This window comes from Chinchilla lanigera, unplaced genomic scaffold (assembly GCF_000276665.1).
Source record: "Chinchilla lanigera isolate Chin_1 unplaced genomic scaffold, ChiLan1.0 scaffold00069, whole genome shotgun sequence".
Classification (NCBI taxonomy): domain Eukaryota; kingdom Metazoa; phylum Chordata; class Mammalia; order Rodentia; family Chinchillidae; genus Chinchilla; species Chinchilla lanigera.
The window spans coordinates 102,456-114,007 of NW_004955470.1; the positions used below are offsets into that span (position 1 = coordinate 102,456).

Here is an 11,552-nt window from a genome sequence, read left to right on the forward strand (position 1 = left end):
TGTAAAATTCTGCTGGGAATCCATCTGGGCCTGGGCTTTTCTTTGTCGGTAGATTTTTAATCACGCTGTCAATCTCATTGATTGATATTAGGCTGTTCAAGAATTTGATATCTTCCTGACTCAACATTGGTAGTTCGTACATATCTAGGAATCTGTCCATTTCTTCTGAGTTTTCTATCCTGTGGGAGTAAACTTCTTGATCTTATATTTGCTGTCTCAGCCAAACCTGATGCCCCCTCTCTCAAACTCTCTGTGACTGGTACTGATGCCATTTTAAGTGATACTTTCTGTGTCTCTCTCATTAATCAAAAAATCCATATGGAGCAGTGGACTCTGAATAAACTGATCTCTTTGCTTTTATTGGATTATTATTGTATGCTCTCTTAATAACATTAACTGAAGGGAGTGTTACCAAGCCTTACTCAATTTTACACATACTTTAGAAAGTTAATGTGAAAGGAAAAGGCTTTGTGTGTTAGCCAGCTCTCCTTGAGTATAACCTAGAGAAGCAATTTCGAAAGAGAAAAAGGTCATTTTGGTTCACATTCTCGGGGGTTCACATATGCAATGGGCTCACTTTTGCTGATTGCAGTGAGTCAGGACCTCATGGCAGCAGCATGTGCCATAGAAAAATCATTTCTGTCATGGCCAGGAGACAAGTGAAGGCAAGAAAAGGACCAGGGTCCCTCAATCCCCCTCAATCACACACCTTTAACACCCTAAGCCTTTCCCACTCTTCTCCGCATCTTCAATGTTCTGCCATGTTCCAAAAGCACCACCGTGGGGAATACCTTTAAGTCCTGGGCCTCTGAGGGACATTCAGGATTCAAACCCCTGCACCCCTGTAACCCGGCAGCAGTGCCTCACTGAGCCTCACTCAGCCCTTGCAGTTGTAACTAATCCTATGTGTATGTATCAGGGCTAAGACCTCTTTCCCAGTGAAAGAAGTGGCAGTGGCAGTGACTCCTGTTATTTTGCTTCTGTTTTTTTTTTTTCTTTTTTAGTAATATTTGATGATTTCCTAATTATTGATAACATAGTTTTCCTCCTTTGGATGTAGGATTCCTTTAAGTATCTTCTGCCATGCTAGCTCAATGATCATGAATTTCTTTAGCGTATGCTTATCTCGGAAATTCCTTCATTTCCTTCAGTCTGGCAAACGGCTTGGCTGGATATAGTAATGTAATCTGCAGTTATTTTGTTTTGAGACTTGTAATACATTGTCCCATGCCCTGCTGGGCTTTAGAATTTCTGCATATACCTGAAATTATTCTTATGGTTTTAAAGCCTCTATAAGTGGCTTTACATTTTTTTGTCTTGCAGCCTTCAATGTATTTTTTTGTGTTCTCTTAGAATTTTAATTATAAAGTTCATATAAGGAGGTTAGCTTTTGGTTATGCCTATTTGGGACCATAAATTCCTTCTATTCTTGGATGTACATATCTCTCTCCAAGTCTGTGAAGTTCTCTGTTCTTTCAGTCAGTAGACTTTCTGTGTCTTTAGTCTGAACTTCCATAACAAATATTTGTAAATTTGGTCTTTTGTGTGTGTCCTGGAATTCTTGGAATGTTTGTTCGTAATTTCTTATAGCAGTAGTATGTTATCTGTCTTGGGGCTATACGCAATCCACAGGGTTTAGGATTTGTTCATTCAGTATACCCCGGGATGTGGCAAATGCCCAAGCCAAAGTATTTTCCCAAATACTGGTGGGTGAGGAAAGCAAAAACTCTGAGTTTTGTGCTGGAGGGGTCAGCTAGGGGAACCAGGCAGTTGGGGATGAGGGGATTGATCCTGGTGTTATCTTATGCAGCTCCCACAGAATACCACATGACAGGCCTATGTCCTCAGTGCAGATCTCTTCCTGCTTACACTTCTCTAGGGGTCTGCACCTACACCTACCACTCTTTATGACTACTTGTCTCTTTTTGCACCTAGTCACTGTGGCGTGGTGTTCTCAGGGACCCTGAAGGTACTTGTTCTGTGATCTCTCATGCGCAGAACAGCTCAAACAATAAACTCTTTTCAAAATGGCCCTTGGTTATACCAATCTGAGATTTGGAGAGAGTTGCCTGCCATACAAGACAGGTCATTTTCAGAGTAAATCCCCACAGTGGATGTCATAATCACGAGTTGTTCCTGGGAGGGATCAGTAGGCAGCCATCTTTTATCCCTGGAACTCCACACCTCCCTCTGGTCTAGTCTGAGCTTGTGGAGTTAAGCTCCTCTCTCTACTGAGAGCTGAATTTATGGATTGCTTTGCTCTTTAGTCTATACCATCGTGATGTTTCTCTGTGATGTGTGTCTTTCCTGATTCCTGGAGCTTTGTTCTCTTTCTTCTTCCTGAGTAGTTGTTTTCCAGTTGTTTTACTTCCAGATCGTGCTTAGGCTGGAACCAGTGCCTTCACCTACTCTGGCATGTAGGGCTACATACAATACTTGAAAAAAATCCTATAATAAGCAATAAGTATTTGTCCATGGGTACATTAAGTAGAAGACTTACTACGTTTGTAAAAGTTAGAAAAAATAAAGAGTTCCCTGTACTCTTAACCTCTAAAACTGTTTTAAAGTTGAAAACACGTTGCTCATGTGGTAGCCTAAAACCAATCTAAATTTAGTATAAAGTTAATGTCTTTAGGACACCACATCTGTGGTAGAGGAACACAGTTTCCTCAGGTTTAATCTCCAATAACAAGAAAAATGAATGAACTAAAAGTTAAGGGCTGAATGTTTTCCATTATGAAACAGAATCCATAGAAAGACTTTTCATAATTGGGGGCATTGGGTGGGTTCTATAATGATTTTGGCACCAAGTATGTAAACTCTGAGGCAAGGTCAATTGGTGTGGTCTCTAAGGTTTTGTCTGTGTTCCATATTCACATATTCATATTCCAGGTCTTGACGATATTTATAGAATCCTTTTAAAAGCCATTTACTCAGAAAGGCCAACGCGACCCCCAATTAGAAATAGGCCACTATTTTTCTTTCTTTTAGAAAATGGTTACTTTCTCTTTCTGACAGTGATCACAAGCTGAAATGTATGTGGTTTTATACAGAAATAGTGCCTGTTTAAATTTTTTTTTTTTCCAGTACTAGGAATCGAACTCACGACCTTGGGCTTGCCAGGCAGGCGCTTTGCCACTGAGCTAAATCCCCAGCCCCATGCCTGTCTAAATTGAAGAAGACAGTACTGAAGTATTATAGTAAAGGCACATTGCCGTCAATGTCCCTGAAAACACTCCCCCATGCTTCAAACACTTGCCACTTTCTGAAGCATTTTTATAAGTTCTTTCCATTGGGTCTTTAGTTGTGTTTTTGTGGTTGCCTCAGTGTCCTGAATGATTTCAAAATTTGACCCCTTATGGTCATTTTGAGTTTGCAGAAGAGACAGAAGTCACATAGTACCAGATCTTATGAATTTGGTGGGTAAGGATGCATCATACTGTTTTTATGAGCCTGCTTTTTGATTAGATGGTAATCTGCAGCAGATTCACCAAATTTTTTATTATACCTAGTAAAGACACACAAGGAGACTTCTAGAACTACTTCAGAATGTGGCAAGAATACTGTGTTACATATGTTTGAAATGAAAAGGAATATTTTGATGGGGATTCCTGGAAATATATCTTTTACTAAAATATACATATATATATTTAAAATATATAATATTTTATATATATATAAAATTTTATATATATATTAAAAAATTTAAATACATTGTAATTTTTACTCAACCTTTGTATTATTATTTGAGATGATATAAAATTTTAATTTTAGAAACTAAAAGAATTTCCGAGGTAACTTATATCCTCATAGAGTGGAAGCCACAGTGTGTTCCTTCCTTTGGCAACTCTGATAGACTAGGAGGCTCAGATTCACTGGAACAGGTCTCAACATCCCTTGTGATGTACATGAGCTACAGTTGGAATTTACTTTACTAACCTCACCTCCTGCAGGACAAAATGAGAGCAAGTCTGCAATTTGAGAACAAGCAAAGCTTCCCTGAGCTGATTTGCATATTGCCTCATTAGATAGTGGTCCAGCCTGTGCAAAGAATCTTTAAAAGCAGCTTTCAGTGGCCTGTGAGGTGTGGTCTGTAGGGCAGTCCTCAGAAATGGGGTCAAAAGCTCCCCTGCTGTGGATGCTGCTGCTTTTGGTTCCAGGTGAGGGGTGTAGGCAAACACTGGACACACTTACGGTGGATACATTCACCAGTGTTACTAATACAGTGGGTCTGTATTGCAAGGGTCTTGGTGATTATTGTGTGTGTTTATCATTCCAGACTCCACCGGGGATACAGTGCTGACTCAGTCTCCAGCCTCCTTGACTGTGTCTCCAGGGGAGAAGGCCACCATCTTCTGCAGCGCCAGTGAGAGTGTTAATAAATTTGGTATAGATCTTATGCACTGGTATCAACATAAGCCAGGACAGCCTCCCAAACTCCTGATCTATACAGTGTACACACGAGAGTCTGGGGTGCCAGACAGGTTCAGTGGCAGTTGGGCTGGGGAAGACTTCACCCTCACCATTCACCCTGTGGAGGCCGAGGATGCCGGGAACTATTACTGTCAGCAGGGTTTAGATGTTCCTCCCACAGTGCTCTATCTCTGAACAAAAACCTCCCCAGACAGCTGTTCACTGAGGCTTAACCTCACAGATGCTTCACCCTACCCAGGCAGCTTTACTTTGTGTTTCAAAGCTTGTTTGGGTAAGGGAATCAAACCATGCAATAGGAAGTTCTTAACCTGGTGTGTGTGTATGCATGTCATGCTATACGTTTTATAATTTTATGATTTTCATACTTAAGTCCTCATTACTACTTCTTAGTGCACTTTCTAGATTCAGAGTCTCTTGTCCAGAGATCAGTTTTAAACTTTAAAGAAGTTTTTCTCAGTAATTTCAAAATGAAGCACTTTAAACCATCAAGATTCTTACTAATTATCATTCAGAAATGGTTTATATCATCATCTAAGTTATAATTTTTTCATCACTTCTATTTGCTTGAGCTCACAAAAAGTTTTCTGGAGCTGTTCTGGAAACCAAAGAGTTATCATGTAATTATATTTGCTGCTTTGATTTACATGTCTTTGTGTTTATTTCCAAAGTTAGTCTTCGGTTAGAAATTTATTACTTGCCTTTTCTCCTCATCCAAAATTCATGTCTGTTTTCTCTACCTTGCACATATATATCCAAGTTCTTTTCTATCTTCTTTCTTTTCAATTTTCTAATTGTTCTAAAAACAAGGAAGGAATAGAATTCAGAGACCTAAGTATGTACATCCACAATCGTGGAAATTTAAGATATTACTTCTTTCATCCCTACCTTTGTCTCCTTTGGGCTCCTGCATCTTCTCCAAAAGAAGCCAGAAAACACAGGAAAGTTATCCTTTACAACATTTGACTCAGCCCAGGAATGCATTTCTATAACAAATCAGTAGAGGAAATGCAATAAAACCAACAGCCAGTTGTTGAAGCAGAGATGAACAGTATTGATAAATTTTTATAATTGACAAAGAGTAAAAAAAGATACAAACTGTGAGTGTCAAGAATAGAATCAAGGATCTTGCTTTGGCCTCTATTGACATTAAAGGACAATCAGGAAATACTACGCATTTGATGGCAATATAATAGACAATTCTGTTGGAATGGTATGTTCTTTGAAAGATACAAACTATCTGTATTTATTAAAACTAGACAGTTTGAATTATCCTTTATTGAGAAATTCAACTCATAATGTGGAATCTTGAGGAAGTGAATAAAAAAAGTAAACTTCACAATTCTCAGTGACAGTTCTCAATTCTCAGTTCAGTCCTCAGCTACCCCAGGGGGCCTGGGTACTGTCTGAACTGGTGGCTGATTTTGGTGTCATTCACGTGGCGCTGGCTTTTCAAGCAAGCAGATGCAAGAGTTGTGGGTTCAGGAAAGCTTTCAACTGGACATCAGGAGAAGGCTGGGGGACCAGGCAGTCTGCACCTGCAAATATGCAACTGTGAGAATAAAGCCAAAAGTGCAGTGGATACCTAGAAATTTAGAGAACACGGAACATGAAATGTGTGCTGAGGAAAGCCAGAGGCAGTAAGCAAAGCCACCCCAAGGAAGAGGCCATGAGGGCTACAGGAGGGGATGCTGTAAGGGTGGGCCTCCTGACTCCCTTCGGAGTTTACATGTAGTACAACGTGGTCTGTGTGCTAGACCGTGAACTACAGTATTTAATATTTACCCTGTTAAATTTCAGTCTTACTTTGGTCTGATTCCTTTGTATTCCCTTATTCTTCGCTTTTGTATTGGAAATGTTTATCTTGTACCATTGTATGTTGGCAGTAGTTAATCTTATTTTTCATTTTTAAGGGTGCTTTTACCTAAGAGTTTGCTTTAAGCCTCAGGGAGATTTTAGACTTGAACTTTTCTGCAACACCGGAATTGTTAAAACTTTGGTGACTTCTAGAAATGGACTAAAGGGAGTTTTTTGCTTAAAGAGGTAGATAGAATTCTTTTGGATTCCAGGGGACAAATGTTATAATTTAGAGCAAGAATGTCCCTCAAAAGCCTCATGTGTTCAAAGCTGGTGTTTTTGGAAACGTGAGCTTACTGTGATCATCAGTGGATTAAATATAGAGGAAGAACTCAAAGTATGTCTATTCTTTTGACACTGATATCTGAAATATTGTTCAATAAAATTGAAGAAAACCTGAGGAAATGGAATGTCCTAAAACTTTCAAGGATTGAAAATTTTATTATTATAATGATGTCAATTCTTCACAAAATAGTAAATTGATTTAATTGGATTAAAATAAAAATTGCTATGTTTTAAAAATGGAAATTTACAAATTGATTCTAAGTTTTCCATATGAAAGTTAAGGACTTACAGTTACAGGAATCTCCAGGAAGCACCAGAATGAGTTTTTATATTATGTGGCATCAGGAAGGTTCTGTCAAGGTAAGTTCAACCAAGATGCCCAGTGGAACAGAAGTGCATGTTCAGAGACAGACAAACACATAGACTGAGAGTTTTTGATGACAAAGATGACAGTAGGAATTGTGTGGATAAGACCTTTTTTTTTTTTTTTTTTTTTTACAAGAAAAAGTTCAATGTCAACTGTATGTACAAACAGTCATCTAGGATACAAAATGTGCTCTGATTCAATGATCATCAGACAGTGAAAATCTCAACCAACCACCGCTAAACATTCAGAAGAATGGGTAAAGATCTAACATCATGAACTGTGGATACCCTAGCAAACAGCATAGGGAATGAAGTAGACAGACCACTTGAACTCTGAGTTTGGAAAAGTGAAGTGTTGCACAAGTTGGAGAACTGACCCTGAATGGGCATGTCGCTCTGATCCAGCTCTTCCACTTCAAACATACAGATGTGCACTGAGCTGGATGTACAGCAACACTCATCATAACATTTGTGATATCTCCAAACTGGGAAAAGCCTATGTGCCAATCAACAACAGAATGAATAAATGAAGGAGATGCATACAATGAAGTACAAATATCGATGAAAGTACACAGACTGTTACTGTATCCAAAGACACGGATAAATCTCACAAACGTAATAATGTGTGAAAGTTAGAAACAGAAGAGCTTATTATTCATAATTCTATTTTTTATAAGGCCCCAAATTGTCAACATTTGAACATTATAAACGGTTTAGAATTTACATTGGGGAAAATGGGATTAATGACTGGTTATTCTTGGCCAACAGCTTATTTTCTTCCTGTAGTTTGAGTATACTGTCCTATTTTCTCCTGCCTGAATTTTCTTTGAGAAATTGCTAATCAGTAGTGAAGTTTCTCTTGAATTTTATGGGTTACTGTCTTGCTATTTCAATATTCTTTGTCTTTAACTTTTTACAATTTGTTGATAATGTGTCTTGCTGTAATGTCATTTGGGTTTTTCCTCTTTGGGAATTTTACCTGTATGTCTGTAGGACATAAGATTTGGGAAGTTTCAGCCACTATTTCTTTAAATAAGCATCTCTCTTTTCATTTTTTTCTTGTTTTATTTATGTAATTCCCATATTGCATATATTGACATGTTTGAACCTGTCCCATTTGTTCCATGGGCTTCTACTTTATTTTTCTTATTCTTTAAGGAGGGAATAACTTCAAATGATCTCTGTCCCTGAGAGCAGAGGTTCTTTCTCTACCTGATTAAATATGTTGAAGTCTGTATCTATTTTTTATTTCATTTAGCTTCAGGGCTTTCATTTAGATGGAAATGAATACTTAGTGCGACAACATTTCTTTTGTTATAAGATATACTTATACCTGTGGAAAAGAATATGACTGAGCAGGCTGAAATGTTTTAAGGGCAAGCCAAGGTGGGCAAGGGGCTGGCATGCATGATAACTACAGCCCCATGCTTGTGCTTGTGCACTCTTAGGGTTCTCAAACCTGCCCTACTTATAATGTAAGAGAAGGGGCTGGAGATTTAGCTCAGTGGCAAAGCGCCTGCCTGGCAAGCGCAAGGTCGTGAGTTCGGTTCCCAGTACCGGAGAAAAACCAAAAAAAAAAAAAAAAGAAAAAAAAAAAGTAAGAGAAGTTAGGCAAATAAAATGAGAAAACTTTGCCATGCTTAGAAAAAGAATATGAACATTGCACGAAGAGGAATGGAGTTACTTATTTGCCTGTAAATTGAAACCTGAGGAATTAACATTTGAGATAAAGAGAAAGAGATATCTGAATAAAATTAGAAAAAAATAACTATATCATAATTCTTAACTTTTTCTAAATAACTAGAAAGAATTTTTTTGTGAACTCAAGCGAATACAAACAGTGATAAAAAATAAATATTAAGGTGAGAATATAAACTTATACTTGAAAGATATACAAGGAATAGTTTGTCACCTCAAAATTCTTTTTATGTGAATTGGCTGAGAAAACTTTCCTTTAATTTTAAAATTGTCCAAACAAGAACCTATTAAGCCTACAAAATGTACTGAAGCATTACACACTACCTGTAACTCTCGGGTGTAGTAATGGCATCATTAAATTATGAAACAGGTTATTTGGGGTGTTCCTCACATACACACTGGTGCAATAGTATTCTGATTCATAGTTGGACTCTGTTGTCCAGGCTCACACAAGTTTATCTACACTTGTTTGCACTTCTCCTGCCTTGATCCATGCTGAGGGAGGAGGGGACACTACTACCCTGTTGCTCCCCTTGCCTTGAGCAATGGCTGTGCTCCCAGAGAGGAGTCTTAGACCCACGTTAGAACAGCAACAGAACTGCTATTGCTTAGTTTATTATCTGTCCTTCAAACTGAAATGAAATCTCTGTGAAGTCAGGTGTTTCCTTCGAGTTTTTAAAATATCTCCTTGGCTAGGAAGATTCTAATGCTGATATTGTTATTTCTTTACTGTTGTTCACAAATAATGACCATGTTATTTTTGAAATTTCATTTTTGTGTGTGTGTGTGGATTTAGGTTAAATGGAGAACTGGTCTACCAGAGTTGAAGAGCTGAAGATATTTCACCTATGACCCACAGGAAAAGTTGTGATACCTTCGACCTGTGGTTGCTTAGGGACTGGAAGAACCTGACTCTTTAAGGAATTGGTTGACCAGCACAGCAATGACAAAGGTGACTTATAAGTATGTGGTAATTTTATTTCTGATACAGTGTTTACTCTGAGGGAAATATCAGAGAGAATCTGAGATACATATCTATATTGCATACACTGACTTCATTCTATCCAAGGATAGGAATATACTCTAGTTACTGAAACCATATGAACATGGTGCAATTGTTTTGAACCTATGTTTTCATGCACTTAGAGTCTTTTACAAAGGAGTTTATTTTTCCAGGTTTACTGTAGCTGTCATGAAAGAATGCTGATGATGCAAAAGTATTTTACATTTAGAAGTTTTGCTATAAATTACTGGAAATGATAGTATGAATTTGATTTGTGGGTCTTTTGTAGGCATGAAATCACTTGAGCTTGAGTGATGACATTTTGGTCTTCTCTCCCATTGTTTATCTTCACAACTCACTGGGTGCACTTTCGCTTTCAGACATGAATGCTTTGCACAGGCAGGCGCTGCAGAACATTCCTATACCCATACAAATTACACGAGGTGTGTTGATTATGTACAGATGGGCAGAAAGGAAAGCAGAAGCACAGGATTCATTCTAAGCCAGTCCCCATGGTCCAGTAAATCCACCCAGGGAGGCTCTACTTGCCCTACAGCTGAGAAAAAATAAAAAGCAGGCAGTCTTAGGTTTTGTCTCTAGGCAATGTGCTTCCATGCTCTAAAGCGCTGAAGTGTGTCTACTTCTACTGGAGACAGGTACAGAGCCTGGGCTCTTCCCAGACTCAGCTTCCAGAGAGAGAGAGACAGAGAGAGAGAGAGAGAGAGAGAGAGAGAGAGAGAGAGAGAGAGAGAGAGAGAGAGAGGGAGAGAGAGAGAACCTGAGGTTAGAAACCCAGAGCCTGACATATGGTAAGCAGGTACTGCTCTATTACTGAGCCGCACACCCAGCTCCCAAATTTTGTATTCAAGTTCCTTATATGATATATGTAGCAGGTTAGTCCACACTCCTGTTCCCCATGTGAGAGTGCTGTCCTTTTAAATTTCTTTTGGAAGGCTTTTCTACTTATGTTGTGATGGGTATGTTTATATGCATCTTCTCTGGAAAAGCAAACCAAAACAAAAAAGAAGAGCACAAATCTGAAAAATAATTAAAAATGACTCTTGCCTCACTGGAAACTGTGAAAGGCACAAAACTAATTGAGAATCACTTGTTGCAAAGCTGCTAGAGCTTTGAATAAAGGCAGAAATCTGTGCTCTTCCATTCTAACTTAGAGGCCGTACTGCAGTGTCCCCAGCATGACGGACACAGCAAACTGTAGTTGCTGTTGCCAAAGTTGGGGACCCAGGTTACAATAGTGAGAGAAACTTTGTTAGTATGCCTTCCTATCTGGATAGAGAAGCATTTAGAAGTTTTCCTTAGTATGCCTTCCTATCTAGATATTAAAGATTAAATATTTGGAGAAATATTTCCAAAAAACCTAAGTGAATCAAATATATTCATCTTTTATTTTAAAGAAATTTAGTGAAATTCATTCAGGAAAAACACAATAACTTTCCTGACAGTACCATCCCACTAAAATGTGGGAAGACAAAATGTACAGAAAATGTTGAGTGCAACAATAACCCCAAAATCCTTAAGTTACTGTGTAAAAAAATAATATCATTGACTAACTTTTCATTATGACTAAAGGAGCCCAGAAGACTGTGAAATGCATATTTAAATGTTGAAACAAGAAGAAAGTTGAACGGAATTGAACAGAGGAGAAGGGAATGGGAGAAAATAAAAAAATATATCATGCACAGGTACAAATTTTCTATGATGAATGCGATCATTATGTGTGTCTATATTGTACCGATAAACTTACTTATAAAAATAAGAATCCTGTATCCAGGGAAATCAATCTTCAAAAACAAAGGAAAGGTAAATGCCAGTGAGGGGAAGCCATTGCTTGCTAACATGTCCTATGTGAACTCAAGAAGACATCGCCCAGAAACACAGGATGGGACAAATG

General features: G+C 38.3%; 1 gene segment (V, D, J or C); it reads left to right on the forward strand.

Annotated features, from left to right (window-relative positions):
• Positions 1-4,079: 4,079 nt before the first annotated feature.
• LOC102013595 lies at positions 4,080-4,608 on the forward strand. The segment is given in 2 exon segments: positions 4,080-4,160; positions 4,280-4,608. Coding segments are annotated over 2 exon segments (378 nt in total).
• Positions 4,609-11,552: the final 6,944 nt, after the last annotated feature.